Source organism: Elephantulus edwardii, unplaced genomic scaffold (assembly GCF_000299155.1).
Source record: "Elephantulus edwardii isolate Elephantulus edwardi_28Jun2011 unplaced genomic scaffold, EleEdw1.0 scaffold00186, whole genome shotgun sequence".
In the NCBI taxonomy this organism is placed as follows: Eukaryota; Metazoa; Chordata; class Mammalia; order Macroscelidea; family Macroscelididae; genus Elephantulus; species Elephantulus edwardii.
The window spans coordinates 1246796-1263422 of record NW_006399936.1 but is presented as its reverse complement, the minus strand read 5'-3'; the positions used below and the strand labels follow the sequence as shown (position 1 = coordinate 1263422).

The following is a 16627-nucleotide window of genomic DNA, read 5'->3' as shown; positions in this document are numbered from 1 at the left end:
GAACGAACTGGGGATGAGGGTGGAGAAAACAGTGCAACAATGAATGAATGAAAACCCAAAATCTCTGTAAATGTTCATTAAAACTAATAAAATTTAATTTAAAAAAAAGACATCCACGCTCCCACTGATTATTTTCTATCTCCTTTCATGGTGTTCAACTGGATAATGTAATTTTTGCAGGCATCCCATTGGCCAGGTAATATGATATGTGGTGTTCTTATTTTGGTGTTTTGTTGTTTTTTTTTGGGGGAGGGTACTGCTGAATCGGATCTGACTGGCACAGGAGAAGACTGTCTCTCCTTCTCCAGTGGAGCATCTGGTGGATTAGAACCGCCCACCTTCGGGATTGCAGCGCAGCATCCTGCCACTAGGCCACCAGAGCTCCTCATACTATGTGTTTTACACGTACAATTTAGGCTAAACCTCATGGTGCCTTAAAGTTAAGCAGGATTATTTTCCCCATTTTATGGATAAGTAATTTGCTCATGGTCACAGCCAGTATTTAAAGTCTGGTGATCTGAGTCCTGCAGACTTCTGCTTGATGATTGCTTGTATTTAGTCATTTTAGGGTTTGTGCGCTCATTCTGGCTCCATTACTGGAGTTCAGCCTGGTGAACCTTAGTCACCCTAGAGCCTCTATATCTAGACGTGTGCTTGGCAGTCCCAAAGCAAACTGAAGGAATCAACTTCTGAGATGGAATTTAAACCTATAGCAGTGGTGACACGGACCTGGAGGTCATCTTCCCTACAGGTCTAGTGAAAGGGGCTGGTATGAATGTCGATTACAACTATTTATTAATCTTCTGCCTTTATGAAGTTCAGGACCTCAGTATCCGAAGGCTCATCGTTCTTGTGACAGGTCCCTGTGTTGTGCTATTGGCTTTGGAAGGGAATGAGGTGGTGTTGCCTGAACCTGCTCCAAGTTGCCAGGACCGCAGACTTAATTCAGAGCTTGGGTTCCTACCCAGGGTAGGGACAGGGTGGGAAAAGAGCCACTTTTCATCTCTGCACCTCAATGTCCCCACTGCCCCAAGCAAGCAGTCACCAGACAAGCATCTATGGTTGTGAAAAATGAGGTGTATTGGCAAAGGCGGAGCTGTGCAAGCGCAGAGGCGAGAGCTAATGCCCTCTTAAGTTTGGTTATTTTACAACCTGATCCCAACCTATTCTTCCAGCCTCCGCATCCCTCCCCCACCAGCTACAATCTTCCTATTTCTCCACTTTCAAGCGTCTCCACATATAGTTCCCACTGCTTTGGACATCTTTCTTGCTTTCTCCCATAGGAAAGCGCTTCTGAGATTTGGTGTCTCGAGGATATTTAATTGGCACTGGAGGTAGGGTAGCACTTTGGGTCTTGGTTCCTTGTTACTAAACCGTAACCTCCGAGGCTTGTAGGAGTTTGAAGGGCATCAGGGCCTATGAGGTAGGCTAAGGTGGGGCCCCGAGCTGCACAAACAAGTCCTGGATCGACGTCGCACTGCTCTGTCTATAAACGACAGTTCTCACAGGGCAGGGTCATAGACTTTGTCTCGGAATAAGCTCTCGGAAAACATGGCCTCGGAGAATGTGGCAAGAAAACAGGAACGATAAATAGGTAAATGAACAAATGAATGGACAGAGAGCTGGACCCGAGACAAAGGCCTGCAAGATGGCGTTCTCTAGGACCGCGGGAGGGGCGGCTAGGGACATGGCGGGGGAGGGGGGCCCGGCTAGGCTGGTCGCGCGGCGGGGACAAAAGCCCGCAACAGGACGGGCTCTAGGACCCCCGGGTCCACGCCGCCCAAGGCGGGCAGCCGCGCTGGCCGAGCCCGGGCGTCCCCTTCACCTGGCCCGCGAGGATAGCCGGCGGGTTCTAGGACCCGCTGGGCCGTGCGCCCGCTCGTGCCCGCCTAGGGCCGCTCTCTTCCCGCCCCGCCTGCGTTACCAGCGCCCAGCCGGCCCTTTCCGCCCTCGGCGTCCACTGGAAAATTGAGGTCCGCGCAAATCCCATCTGCCCTGGTGCAGGCCACGGAACCGTGGCTTTCTTCTGGCGTTTCCTACCTGAATAGACTTGGCCTACATCCGCGATGTCGGCGGTGGCTCCTCGAGACGACTGAGCCCCGGACACAGCCAGAAGGGGGCAGGCACTAGGACCCAGCGGGAAGGGGGCGGGGAGGCGGGAGCCGGCGAGCGGAAGTAGAAAGGCGCTTTCCCCGGCACGGGAGGAAGGAAAGGTTTACGGTAGCACTCCTAGCCGGTGGTGCTGGGGAATCAGCTTGCCGGGGGCCTCTGGGTCCTGAGGGTAAGGAACGCCAAACAGATTTATGGCATACACCTGACGATTGCTCTTAGCTTGGGGCTAGGTCACTAGAAATGTCTTCAAGAAGCAAGAAGAGAGGGGGAGAAGAGAAAAGCCACGCTCAGGTTTTGTAGTCCCTAAATCCTTCAATAGCGAGAAGCTAATTAATGAAGCTCCCCTCCCCATCGTCTCGGGAATAGTCTTCCAGGGAGCACCGCGAAAAGTGTGGCCAAGGTGCTGAAGCCAGAGCCGCAGATCACTTTCCCCCACGTTTGTGCTCATCTAATATTCAAACTAACGATTTTTAATTCTCGCCGGAAGTGTGGCTAAGGTTAGTGCGTATAACCGCAGCGCTGTGACCCACGTAGGTGGGGCCAAAATCGCGTTCGCCTGCTTCCCCCCCACCCCCCAACGCCGGAAGTGTGTCTTCGTAAGGCGACTCTTGGGAGGCAGGACAGGAAGTGTTTCCTAGGCTGAGGTTTCCCGGGGAAGCTTTTGCGGCTCGGACACTTCCTGTTTCCTAGTAACAATAGGAAGTGTCCGCGGAGCTCGGGAGTACACTTCGTGCCAGCTGCTCCCTCATCTTTCTCCTCTCTTTTTCCCCCACTTCTTTCGCCTTTACCCCCCTTTTTCTTTTTCGCGTATCTTCCTGGAATCCTAATCAGAGTGCGTACGTGGGAGCGCGAGAGTCCCCCGCCCTTTGGGGCTCGCGGCTGCTGTTAGGGTAAGGGTCCCAGTGCGCAGGCGCATTCTTGTTCGCTGCCCCACTGCCGGTCGCCCGCAGTCCCCAACGGACGCGCCTGCTGCCGGGAAGAGAAGGGGCAGCTGGTGTGAGATGGGGATCTGGAGGGGATAGGGGCCGAAGAAATGAGGAGAAAGACCACTGGTGGTGATAGGGTACAGCTTGAGACCCTTTCGCGAAGTCTTCCTTTGTGAGTTGAAAAATTCAGAGAGCAGGTTGAGTGGAGGCAGAGATAGGATTATGGGATCCCATGGGAGTGAAGAATCAGTCGGAGAAGGCCAAGGTGAGGCGTCATGAAGGTGTGGAGAAAGAGACGAGGACTTTGGAATGAAGACGGCCTGAGTCATTGGGTTTGCTCATATGTAAATTGGGATTACAGAGACGTTGACGTGAATTGTGAGGGTTGAGTGACAATGAGCTTTGCTTACCGGAGTGCCTGCCACGAGATAATGCTCAGTTAGCGTGAGTTGCTGTGTCATTAACCAAGATTTAAGAGCGGTAGTAGTGGAAAAACTGGAAAAGAGTGATGACGCTCAGAGGAGGCGGCTTGGGAATGAAGAGGTAGGAGAGGAAGAGCAACCAGAAACAAGATGAGGTTTCCAGATGGAAGACTGTTTGATTTCAGAGGATGTAGGTAAATAAAGGAAGTGGCAAAGAAAGTCCTTCAGGAAGGAGACCTTGGGAGGCTGAATAGGAGAACAAGGCAGCCCTTTTTTAGAAGGGGATCTCCAACGTCTCAGGTCCTCAGATGTCAACTAGAGCAAGACTGCTTTCCCCTCCCCCGTCTTTTTATTGGTTTGGATACAGTCATTGATGAAAGGCTGCTTTTTTTATTGGCTCCGTTGACTCGAGGGAGCTCTGGTGGCCTAGTGGTTAGGAAGTTGCGCTGCCAACACTTAGGCAGGTGGTTAAAAATTCAGCAGCTGCTCTGAGGGAAGAAAGATGCTCAGTTTCCTCTTGTGTGATTTACAGCTTCTGAAATCCCACTGGAGAGTCAGCTGTGGGCTGGTTCCACCTCAGTGGTCCATAGCAGCAAACATCCACCACCAGAGGCTAATAGTAGACCTCTCTCTGAGCTGAGGGATAAAGGAAGAATGATGGAATGGTCTTATTGAGCGGCCTGAAGGATGTTTGCTTTCCTTTTAAGATGTTACAGGAAATTTGTTTCAGAATTATGGAGTATACAGGCTTAAGGACAAGTAAGGTCTTCTGGATGAATCTGTAATCAGAGATAGATTGTATTTCTTTGGACTTTAGTTTCCTTAACTGTAGCTCTGGGCAAGAGTTGGGCCTCATGGAACATCCATATTGGGGATCTTAAGTGTAGGAAGGCCTTAAATGGTGGTTTCTCTTTCTGATAGGTACCAGGTCCTCGGGCACTGTTGCTTAGAGTACATCTCTGAAGGACGCTCTCTGGTGAACTTGTGGCTGATAGAACCAAGAGGCACAGATACTCCAGGCAGCTTTCTGACCACTGCCCCTCTTTCCTAGGCCTTGGCCCCTTACCTGAGGAAGATGCTGCTGTTACCTGCGTGCTCTTCCTGAACCTCCAGGTTTCTGCTGCGCTGCCCCATGGAGGACGTGCCTGCCTCATTCAGCTGCTGTGATTGTCAGCGCCGCTTTCCTAGCCTCCCAGAACTAGTACGGCACCGAGAACTGCTCCATCCATCTCCCAGCCAAGACACTGAAGAAACTGACAGCATCTCCCGGCCCTATCGTTGTCAGCAGTGTGGGCGGGGCTATCGGCACCCAGGAAGCCTGATCAACCACCGTCTGACCCACGAGACGGGCCTCTTCCCCTGTACCACCTGCGGCAAAGGTTTCACAAATCCTATGGCCCTCAAAAGCCACATAAGAACTCATGTTCCGGAGGGCCGCCGCAGACACAGGCCTCCCCGCCCCAAGGAAGAACCCTCATGCTTCCAGGGTGAGATGGTGTCCACCAACTCATGGGGCCAGAAGCTGGGCCCTGAGGATGACTGGGAAAACCAGACAAAGAATACCGAGGAGGTGCCCACCTGCGAGTCTGGGCCTGAGCCCAGGGCAGCTCCAGGAAATTGGGAGGATCCATCTACTAAACCAAGGGAAGAATGGGAAAGCCAGCCAGATCCCCAGGAGGGCACAAAACACTGGGGGGCCACCACTAGCCCTGCCAGAGCCCCACCACTTCCCACTCCAGCCACCAGCCTACTTAGCAACTTGGAACAGTATTTGGCAGAATCAGTTGTTAACTTCACAGGTGGTCAGGAGCCCACATCGTCCACTCCTGCTGCAGAGGAGCGGCGGTACAAGTGCACCCAATGTGGCAAGACCTACAAGCATGCCGGCAGCCTCACCAACCACCGCCAGAGCCACACCGTGGGCATATACCCTTGTTCTATCTGCTTCAAGGAATTCTCTAACTTAATGGCCCTGAAGAACCACTCCCGGCTCCATGCCCAGTATCGGCCATACCGGTGTCCCCATTGCCCCCGTGCCTTCCGACTTCCCCGGGAGCTGCTGGACCACCAGCAGTCCCATGAAGATGAGAAGTCAGACAGGCCATGGGACGAGAAGGAGATGCCAACCACCAATGGTCACGTAGCTGAGGGCAGTCGGAACCAGCTTCCTATCACACAGCTGCTGAACAGCTCTGGGGAGCTGGATGACAGTGCCCTGGAAGAATACCGGCCTTTCCGATGTGAGCAATGTGGACGAACATACCGCCACGCTGGGAGCCTCATTAACCATCGCAAGAGCCACCAGACTGGTATCTATCCCTGCCCAGTCTGTTCCAAGCAGCTGTTCAATGCGGCTGCCCTCAAAACCCACGTGCGGGCTCATCATAAGCCGCGTGAGCCCTTCAGAGACGAAGACGGCTCCACCCCTGTGGATCACCGCCCCTATAAGTGCACCGAGTGTGGCCGGGCGTACCGCCACCGGGGGAGCCTGGTGAATCACCGCCACACTCACCGGACGGGAGAGTACCAGTGCTCGCTCTGTCCCCGCAAGTACTCCAACCTCATGGCCCTGCGCAACCACGTGCGGATGCACTGCAAGGCTGCGCGACGCAACGCTGGCCCAGGGGCCAAGGAGCCCCCCAGCCACAGCAGCGCAAGAGCAGAAGCGACCCCACGTGTGGAGCCAAAGCGTGAATGCAAGCAGGAGGAGGAGGCTACTGATATTCCCCCAGCGGCAGATGGGACAGCGCCCCAGATCTGTAGCGTCTGTGGGATGGTCTTTGAAGACCCTGAGCGCCTTGAGCGTCACAGCCAGAGTCATCGGGGAAGGAATGGAGAAAACAACCAGCCGGAGCCCACAGTGTCCCCTCCTCGAACATTTGCCTGTCAAGACTGTGGAAAGAGTTACCGGCACTCGAGCAGCCTCATCAACCACAGGCAGACCCACAGGATGGGCGACTTCCGCTGTGGGACCTGTGCCAAGCACTTCCCAACCATGGCTGCCATGAAGAACCACTTGCGACTCCACAGTCGGCGCCGGAGCCGGTGCCGCAGGAGAACTGGCAGCACTGGCAGCACTGGTGGCAGTGGGGTTGCCAAACCCTCATCTGAGAAGGACTGGGCCCAGGATGTGGATGATGATGATGATGAGAACCCAGACTTTCCCCAAGATCTTACAGGAGAAAGTCATAGTGGAGCTGAAGACAGCCTGGGTGGGGGCTGTTTGCAGGCCAACTCTGAGGGGAAGCAGCATGGGCTCGAGAGGTCTGAGGCCTGTATAAAGAGAGAGAGAGAGAGCAGAGACGACAAGGACGGAGTGGAAAGGAAGGAGAACCGTCGTCTAGATAAGGTGAACATATTAGTTAAACACAGCAGTGGGGCTCGCCTCTGCCATGGCCTCACCGTCGGTGTGGATGAAGACCGGAAACCAGTGATTAACTTACGCAAGCCTGTTCCCCACTCTACTGATGCTGTCCGTGGGTGGCAGGCTGAGGCCTCCCACACATGCACTGACTGTGGGCGTTCCTTCCCTCACGCCACCGGCCTGCTGAACCATCGGCCCTGCCATCCACCCGGCATCTACCAGTGCTCTCTTTGCCCCAAGGAGTTTGGCTCTCTGCCTGCCCTGCGCAGCCACTTCCGGAACCACAGGCCTGGAGAGGTGAGCCCAGCTCAGCCTTTCCTCTGCTGTCTCTGTGGCATGATCTTCCCTGGCCGGGCTGGCTACAGGCTCCACCGGCTCCAGGCTCACGGCTGTTCTGCCCTGACGGAGGGCTCCGAGGAGGAAGGGGAGGAGGAAGGTGCAGCAGAGGCGGCCACGGCCCGAAGCCCTCCTCTGCAGCTCTTGGAAGCAGAGCTCCTGAACCAGCTGCAGCGCGAGGTGGAAGCACTGGATGGAGCAGGCTATGGGCACATCTGTGGCTGCTGTGGTCAGACCTACGATGACCTGGGCAGCCTGGAGCGTCACCACCGAAGCCTGGGTGGTGCTTTGGGGAACACCATAGACAAAGCACCCAGCCACGTGGGAGAGTCAGGTAATGGCACAGAGATGGTTACAGATGATGTCTATGAGGGTGCTATTTCTTCAGTCGCAGGGGAGGGTGCAGACGTGAGGTCTAGAGAGGGAGTAGGTGCCACAGTTGCAGACAGCTTTTGCATGCAGGGTAGTAATAATTCCCTGGAGGCCCCGCCCCGCCCCTTCTGCTGTAACCAGTGCGGCAAGACCTATCGGCACAGGGGCAGCTTGGTGAATCACCGCAAGATCCACCAGACTGGAGCCTTCACCTGCCTGGTGTGCTTATGTTGCTACCCTAACCTGGCTGCCTACCGGAATCACCTCCGAAGCCACCCTTTCTGCAAAGGCTCCGTGCCCCAAGTGGGGCCATTCCCAGGGGTAGAAGGCAGCAGTCAGGCTCAGAACACAGCCGAGGAAGGCCAGGGCTCGCAGGAAGAAGTAGGAAAGCTTCAGGAAGAGCTCAAAGTGGAGCCCCTGGAGGAAGTGGCCAAGATCAAAGAAGAGACCTGGGAAGAGACCACTGGGAAGTGGGAGGAGGCAGAGGATCCACAGTTGGAGACCGCAGAGAAAGGCTGCCAGACTGCAGGCAGATCAGAGAGGCTCTTCGGCTGTGAGGTGTGCGGCCGGTCCTACAAGCACGCAGGCAGCCTGATCAACCACCGCCAGAGCCATCAGACTGGCCACTTCGGCTGCCAGGCCTGCTCCAAGGGTTTCTCAAACTTCATGTCCCTTAAGAACCACCGGCGGATCCCAGGCAGTTCCGCTGTGGTGAGTGTGGGAAGGCCTTCCGCCTGCGGAAGCAGCTGGCCAACCACCATCAAGTCCACTTACAGCGGCATGGGGCTGGGGGCTTCCAGAAGCTGACTTGGAAAGATCGGCCTTTCCACAGCAGGCAGTATGAGCAAGCCTCCTACCACACTGGCATCCCTGAGACAGGCCAGTACAGCTGCCCCACATACCCCAAGACGTGCTCCAACCACGTGGCACTGGGTAACCACCAGAGGCTACACTCAGGCGGTGGGTAGGGCTCTCCCAGTGGGCAGCTGTTCCCTGTGCCCTCTGTGGGGAGGGCTTCCCAGGCTGGGGCTCTTGGGAGCAGCACCCGCAGGAGCATGAGGAGACCATCAAGAAGCAGGGAGACACACGGGTCAGTGAGGGGAACCGAGCAGAGGCCCAGTTACTCAAGGTCAGGTCATGTGATAATGAGACACTACTTCAGCTGGAGGATGGAGCCATGAGGCCAGTTGAGCAGAGTCAGAGCGCCATCCGGGCAGTAGGCACAGAAGTGACAGCTCCACTGTCTGAGGGGACCACATGTAAGGCAGATGGGTGGTGAGAAGACGAGACCAGTGAGTCACACTGAAGGTTAGGTTCCTTGGGGTCAGCTGCTGACCAGTCCTAGAGTTGGGACAGTGGCCCCAGGAGCCCTTGGCACCACCAGCTGGTTGACAGTATGAGTCCTGGGGATAGTTAGCACTCTGGACTCCAGTCATCGGGACAGCGGAGACAAGATAGTAGCTCTCAGCATCAGCTAGGGAGCTTTTTCTTGCTGCCAATAGGGCAGGACCTCCTGCCAGTTTGCCTCTTAAACTTCCATGATGCCTGCAAGACAAATTGCAACTATTATCCACCCTGCTCCACAAGTTCTTAAACCTGTGGCTACTAAGAGCTGTAGCCACAACTACGTAGCCACTTAGACCTTTGCCAGCCCTGACCAGCAGGGCCTTTCAGTCCCACTGTCAACAGGCCAGCCACCTGCAAACTCATGCCAGGGGTATCAGCCATATGCTACTCCACACGGAGGCCAGGGATCCCAGAGCTGGGACAACAGGCCCAGGTGAGCCGACTTGGTTAAGCCCATGAGACTCCATCCAAACCTTCCAGGGTTCCAGGAGAGAATGCTGGGATAACTAGCAGAGGGAAAAACGTGAAGTCCACGGTGGCTGAAGATGAGCAGTCCCTCCAGTGTGGCTGTTCCTCCTGTGCTGGTAGCTTGCTGAACCTCCAGAAGGCCTACACCACTGGATTCTATTCCTGCTCCCTCGCCCCAAATGTCTACCCAACCTGATGCCCCTCAAGATCTGTGGCAGGACCCACACGGACCCCAGATGCCACCACTGCAGCATTTGTGGCAAAGCTTTCTGGATAACCATCAGGCAGAGCTGTGCACCCTGCCCAGAAAGAGCCCTCCATCTGCCCTCAGACCCTGCCACTTCTGTCTCCAAATTGGCTTTCTGCAGCAGTAGCACTGGGAGGAATGCACAGTGGTCAGCCCTAGTATGGGGGCCACACAGCAGATGGTGAAGCCAGGCCCCCAGGTAGATGGGGACCAAGAAAGGAGAGAGTCATGAATTAGAGTGGTGGGGCCAGAGGCCTGCTCTGGGGGAAGGAACTGGTTTGAGGATGTTCCCTATTGAGGGGCTGAGATCTGAGCTGTGCATTGGGCAGGTCCTTGTCAGAGGAGCCTCTGTCCTGGCTCCACTGTCCACAGGCAGGAGGAATGTTTTGGGAGTGGAAGGACCTGGGGACCACCCGAATACCACATCCAGAAAGTGGATTCTGTCTAGGAAGTCTTGATTCCCGGAGAAAAAGATGAAGCCACTGATTGCTTCTAGACCAGAGCAGGCAAGCTGCCAGGGTGTGAGAAATAGGGCGTGGGGGGCGACTCCATGCTGCACTGCTTTATAGCTTCACTGCTGACTTGGCCATAGAAACTGGGTCACTGGTTGGCACCCGGTCTCTGTCCTCTGCATTGCATCTTGGCCTGTGTTGCTCTCACCCCTTTGCCTGTATACTTGGCTCCCTCCTTCCTCTAGTTCCTTTTAAGATGCAGTGGAACCACCTTTTCCACCTGTCTGCCTCCCCTCCGCCAGCCCCAAGCTCCCCTCTCTTTAACCAGGAGGCCTGAGTCACGGATAATTGTTTCTTTGAAGTTGGGCCCAGCTGTGGCAACAACAGTCATTAGCCCCTATCATCCTCTATCAGATGGACAATCTGCTTGTAAAATTGCCTCCACCCAACCCAGCTGGAGGCGGTGGCAGCATGGTGTGGCTTGTACCCTCAGCAAGCCCAGAGTTCTTGCTCCCACTGTCCTAGAGATGTGGCGCTTCTCCCAGAACCCTTTACTCTTGGTGGCAAACCAAGGGTGGGTGACCTTTGAGCAGAGATTGTGAGAGAAGACAGATGGTGGGTGACGTTCCCTAAAGGCTGAAGGGATGGTTTTCAGAATAAAAGATTTCTTCTGACTCAATGAATGAGGAGCCAGTTGGCCAGTTCTGGGGAAACAATGAAGGGGCCAGGGAATGACCTCCTGGTGTGGGAGGTAGGTGTGAGGTACCTGAGGTCTGTCCCTTAAGTCAGTGACCTCTCTCTCTCTCCCTCCAGGAGCTCCAGTGGCACCAGTGGCAGGCAGAGGGAACTCGCCACTGCCCCTTCCACCTACCCCGACTCCACTCCTGGACCCTTCACCCCAGTGGCCTGCAGACCTCAGCTTCTCCCTTTGAACGCCAAGTCTCCAAAGATCAGAATTTAGGGGTGGGTGGGGGGAGGATTTGATCTCCATGTTTCACTCAGGAGTAGTTTGGGTCCCCAGACTACTGTCTCCCCTCCCTCTGAGAAGAAGACCTAGCTCTGGCTTCTTTCCTGAGGAGGGAGTGGGGTATTGCTCATGTCCCTGCCCTTGAAAGGTCTCCCTCCCTCAGCTCTGCCCTCTGACCAGCCAGCTCTGCCCTCTGACGGTCTCGGGTGGGCCCTACCAGCCAAGTTTCAACCCCAGGGAGAGGCAGAGAGCCATGGGCGAAGGGGAGCCTGTGGAAGGGGAGCCTTTTGCTATAATTTGTAACTTATTTTCTAAAGTCTATTTTGTAACAATTTATTTAAGTTTCAAAAAAGGAAAATTGCTCCCCCCTAAAAAGGAAATTTTTGAAACCCTCTGCTGTGGTCATTTATGCAAGAGAGTGGAGAATAGGGGACGCTGTGGGTGCCCTCGTCGGAGAGCAGAGACGGGCATCCGTAGGCATCACCTCCCTGTCCTGCAGGGGCTGGTGGTCCGCCGGAGCTTGGGCTGTGTGGGGAGCAGGGACAGTGTCTGGTCTTAGGCAGGTTCCTTCCCACAGGCCCCTCGGCTGGGCTGTGCCTCAGAGCAACGGATTGCACGTTGGGGGCTGAGGGTCAAGGACAGTGAAGCAGGAACTGCCTCACTGTTTTCACATCCTGCTGTCATCACAGCACCACCTGTCAACAGCCGGGGTGGCCTGTTAGAGGAAGAGAGTGGGAGAAAATTGTTCTTGGGTCCCGTGACAGATGAGAAAACGAGTCTCAAGAGGCCTACTCTAAGTCACATAATGACTTGTTATGTACTGTTGAGTTGGAACTTAGAGCTGATTTTCAGAGGCAGTAAACTGCACAAAAGGAGAATGCCCATCTTTGTCCCATGAGCAACTGGTAGATTCAAAGTGCGTGCCTTTGGGATTGCAGCCCACCCAGTTTAGCACTAGGCTACCAGAGCTCCGTTACTTGAGATTAAGAACCAGAATTTGATTCTAAATAGGTCCGTCCCTTGGCAGGTAGAGGTGGGTCAGGATAGTTTTTCCCTAAGTGGGGGGTTTGGCAGGGATGCCCCTAGCCCGCGTACTCATGTTGGCAGGGCAGCTTCCGGTCTCAGCCTCTGACTCCGGCTCTGGCTCCTCGGAGAAGTAGACCTGCCAGTCCAAGCTGCTAACCCAGTCCTCGTAGGCTGGGAGTGCTGTGAAGACTGCAGGGCTCGTGGGGCCTTGGCATGCATCGCCAAAGCTGTGGAGCCCGGCCAGGAACCATGTGCCCCTCACCTCGTGTACCAGTGGTGCCCCAGACAGGCCCTGTCGGGGAGGAGGTGACACTAAGTGAAGTCTCCCCTCCCAGACAGAATGGGGTAGGGTTAAGTCACTGGCTTTTCAGGGTTCAGCTGGCAAGGGACCTGGATCCAGGTGAGGGCGAGGGCTCAAGGCCAGGATTGAAGTCCATCTCTTCATGAGCAGAGATGTCAGGGGTAAGCTTGGGGGGCTCACCTCACAGCGGGGCAGCTCACCCACAGCACTGCTGCATACCATCTCAGGCAGAATGGGGATGCCATCACTCCTGGGGGCTGCATGCAACCGATTACAGGCCCTGGGGCCCAGGAGGGTCACGGGCACTGTCAGGAGATGGCTGGCATCTACAGGCAAGGAAGAAGATCTGACTGTCCCAGCGGTCCTTAGCTGGGTGGGTAGTTGGCTGGTGCTCAGGTCCCACGTACCTGATCCTTGGTGTGCCAGCCCCACGGCCCAGCCACGTTCCCCATTAGGCAAGTGGTGGTCGGCGTAAGGCAGGCAGAGAGGCCGCAGGCTGGGACCCAGTGTCACGGGTTGGGCCAGTATCAAGAGGGCCACGTCATGTCCCCCCTCTGGGTGGGTATAGGCCCCGTGCAAGATGAGCTGCTTCAGGTGACGCTCCTCCGGGCCGGCCCCCAGCCCTACACTCCACTCCTCTGGACTCTGGCGCCTGTGCGGAGCAACGTTGCCAGTACTGGGCGGCAGGGCTGCCGGCAGGGCACAGGCGGGAGGGGCACAGAGCTCACCCGATGAAGCAGTGGGCAGCAGTCAGGACCACCTCCTCTGACACCAGGGCTCCACCACAGGCCAGCTTCCCCTGGTGCTTCAGCCGGGCGTCCCAGGGCCATGGAGAGGGGGCGCCTGCCCGTGGGCCTTCTCCCCTCAGAGACCCACAAGCTGAAACAGATCACAGCAGCTCACCTCTGGTCCAAGGCTCACCCTGTGCCAGGCATAGCGCCTGGCACTCAGCCACCCATGGTGCCCTCATGACTTGAATCTTAGGAACCTCATTTTGCCAGTGAAGAAAGGGAGGTTAAGTGACTTTTTAGCTTTGTAACCACAGGCAAGTAGCCGGGTTGGGATTCAAACCAAAGCCTGAGCTTTTAACCCCCATGCTCTGCCCCAGCCCCAGGGCAGCAGCCTAGCCCATCACTCTCCACCATCCGCATCCTGCCAGGCCAGGACTGGTCCCAGATTCCTGGCTCTCAGTGTTTTTCTTACCATCAGGATAATTTCCTCATTAGGAATCATTTTGCATGAGATCTGCATGTTAGTCACATACTGCTGGAATTCTGGGTGGGAGCTCTGCACTCACCCACCTCAGTGGGTCCTTGCCAAAAGCCTACAGTTTCCTCCCCAAAACCTTCACCAGACCTCAGACATCAGTCTTCCTCAGACATAAGCTCTTAGACCCTTAGCATAGCTTCATCCCTAAGAGGCAACGAGTGAAGGAGCCACGTCAGTTCCCTAATCCAAGCTGAGGTTGGTTTCACTAGGGCTTCTGCCTTCTGCCCACAAGTCCTCCTGCAGTCCTGGGCTCACCCACTCACCTGCTCCTGTTACCCCAAACGCACCTACACAGCTGTCCTCATCACTCATCTCTGGGATCTCTGCACTCTGGGTCAGGAAGGCTGCACCTTGAGCTTGAGCCTGTAGCCAATAGCTGTGGGCAGCTGTGTCCGTCAGCAACACCGGTGTGTCTTCCTGGGCACAGCTTGATGCAAAACTAATAATTCCAGCCTGGACCCAGTGTCCATCCGGCTCAGCACACAGCACAGGACCCCCGGAGTCCCCCTGAAGTGGGCAGCAGGGCAGGAAAGACACTTGAGGTCCCAGCGGACCCCCAACCGCAGCCCTTCTGTCTGCCCCTCTGGGTCTAGCCTCCAGCCCAAGACTAAGCTCCTCCCAGCCGGCCCTTCTCCCCCTCAGACCTGACAGGGCCCCTGCACCCCAGGCTGGGCACCCCCACACAGCATGCCGGGCCGGGCCGGGCTGGCCAGGGGCCGCTGGTGCAGCCGGTTGTAGAGACAGTTACAGGTGGGCCGGCTGATGAGGCGCAGGCGCAAGTTCCGCAAGGTCCTGTTAGCTGAGAGAGACTGGGCTGAGCTGGATTGGGCTGGGGGGGGGCGGTGGTGACCATGGGGACCAGCTAGTTGGGAGTGGTGCTGGGTGAATGTGGAGGGTTGCTCTGGCCCAGTGTGTGATGGCACTTACTGTCACTGGTGCTGTGATCCCAGCCAGTGGCCCAGCAGGAGGTCCCAAAGGGGAAGCGATGGGTGGGCCGAGGCAGGCAGAGGGGCGTGAGGGTGGTGCGGCGGGTGAGCTGCAGCAGGGCCAGGTCTGAGCCCTGGCTGTAGTGGTTGTAGTCCCCGGGCAGCTGCAACGCCACGATGCCCACCTCCTCAGCCCCTGGGCTTAGCCCCTCCTGCTGCAGGGAGCCCAGGACCACCGACCAGGAGTCCAGCTCTGTCACTGCTGCCCTGGAAGGGGAGGGACGAGACCCAGGGAGTACAAGGGACTTGACCATGTGAGCCATCGCCGTGTGGAAGAAAACAGCAAACATCAGCCTGAGTTTTAAGCACCAACCTTCCCTTCCCTTGGTCTCAGTTTTGTCTGTAAAGTATCTACCATGAGACATAGATTAACTGGATGATACCGACCTGTAGATCCTCAATAAATAGTCTTTATTATTCTAGGAGCAGAGCCTAGTCTGGGGAGACTGGGGGGTAGTCACCCATCCTTCAAAGCTAGAAACCCTGTGTGCCCCTCCCACAGGACATGACTCACTTCTCAAAGCAGTGGGCAGCGGTGAGGACCCAGGTATCTGCCACCAGGGAGCCACTGCAGACATGGAGTCCCTGCCGCCTGATGCTGGCCTGCCATGGCCACTCGCCAGGCACCGTGCTGCCTTCCTGAGGCTCAGGGGGGCCAGGGCCACGCTGTCCACAGGCTGTGGAGAGGCCTGGGTCAGGCTGACTACAGGCCCCCCCAGACCTGCCCGCATCCCAAGCCGAGCAAGCAAGGCCCAAGTCTCCCCTCTACCCTGAGCTTACCCCACTGGGTTGCTTGAAGACCTGGAAAGAAAGAGAGAGACAATTAAGATGGGGGTGGGGGACGCCTTACCTGCCCGGGTAGAGAGGGGACCAGTTCTTGCCTATGACTTGTGGCTATCTTACCAGCCCCTCCCAGGATGAAAATATTTATATGAGCTAGAGAAACAGCTTTTATTGGAACCTATTCAGAGTGTAGACTCGGTAATTAATTCTCTGCTGTGCTCAGCACTCCTGGGCCCAAGGAGCAAGGCCTGGGGTTCAGCCTCCTCCAGGCTATGGAACCCCCACTTCTGCCCCGGCCGCTGAGTCAGAGGAGGCAGCTTGCGTCTTCAGACAGCATTAGCCTAATTGTCCTCTCAGCCGTGGAGACCTGAGAAGGAGGATTACAGGCCTGTGTTGCATGGAGTGCTCAGGGCCCCAAAAGAGTGAGACTTGCCCTACCAAGACTTGCCTCACCCTCGTTCTGAAGACTCAGACGTGTCCCCTTGCCCAGAAGTGGCCAGAGACCCCACCAGCCTCTTCACTGTCAGTGCGCGCGCGTGCGCGCGCACACACACACACACACACACACAGAGCCATTGAAAATCCGAGATCCTAGAGGGGACAGATGGAAGGGGAGGGTCTGAGGCCAGAGGGGCTCAGAACTTGCCTGAGGACACTCTGGAAGCAGGATCAAGGCAGAAAGGCACCATTTACATCAGGACACACACAGGCAGGAACACACAGAACACAGACACAAATTTCTACACAGGCTGTAACCCGGTCTCAAGGAAGTCACACCCATTTGCAAGACCCACAGCCAGACAATAACCGATGGGCAAGGTGGCAGGCAGCCCCCTTAAACACACACCGAGCTGCAGGAGCTGCCGGGCCAGGGGGTGGCCCCTGACCATCACCACACCAGCCAGAGAACCACCCCCTACCCTCCCCTCGGACACACAGTGGCTCACCCCCGATGAGGACCACCACCTCGGCGAGGAGCAGCCCTGCTGCCCAGCTCTGCTGCATGCTGCTCCAGGCCACTCTGCCGCCTGCACTCAGTTCTCAGAGGCCACCTGGGTCTCCCTGGCTCCTCCTCAGCTCCGCCCCCAGGTGGCTTGGAGTCAGGTATCCTGGCTTTTCCTGGGAGAGAAGCAGCTCTTCACTCCTGGGCTCTGCCTGCCTCTCTGGACCCCAGTCACAGAGTCAGACTGCCTGGGGTCAAATCCCAGGTCTAGCACTTACTATTTGGGTGACCTTTGTTTGTGGCTTG

General features: G+C 56.2%; 3 protein-coding genes across 3 annotated transcripts in view; 1 reads left to right on the top strand and 2 right to left on the bottom strand.

Annotated features, from left to right (window-relative positions):
• The window catches only part of ZNF668 (zinc finger protein 668), a 14013-nt gene extending 11857 nt beyond the window's left edge, over positions 1 to 2156 (bottom strand). The window contains exon 1 of the mRNA XM_006896503.1: positions 2041 to 2156. The gene's annotated coding sequence lies outside the window, so the exon portion shown is untranslated. The remainder of the gene's footprint in view (positions 1 to 2040) is intronic.
• A 2415-nt stretch (positions 2157 to 4571) lies between these two features.
• On the top strand, positions 4572 to 11007 carry ZNF646 (zinc finger protein 646). Its single transcript, XM_006903602.1, is given in 10 exon segments — positions 4572 to 8217; positions 8220 to 8483; positions 8486 to 8748; positions 8965 to 9017; positions 9019 to 9047; positions 9120 to 9189; positions 9191 to 9312; positions 9368 to 9517; positions 9520 to 9631; positions 10860 to 11007. Coding segments are annotated over 10 exon segments (4836 nt in total). The 5' UTR covers positions 4572 to 4592.
• A 1060-nt stretch (positions 11008 to 12067) lies between these two features.
• Positions 12068 to 16383, bottom strand: PRSS53 (protease, serine, 53). Its single transcript, XM_006896600.1, has 10 exons — positions 16326 to 16383; positions 15376 to 15396; positions 15110 to 15272; positions 14537 to 14802; positions 14254 to 14408; positions 13897 to 14116; positions 13069 to 13219; positions 12748 to 12992; positions 12521 to 12666; positions 12068 to 12331 (listed from the first exon to the last, which is right to left on the bottom strand). Exons 1-10 carry the CDS (start codon positions 16381 to 16383, stop codon positions 12068 to 12070), a joined length of 1689 nt encoding a protein of 562 aa, XP_006896662.1.
• Between the last annotated feature and the right edge of the window lie 244 nt (positions 16384 to 16627).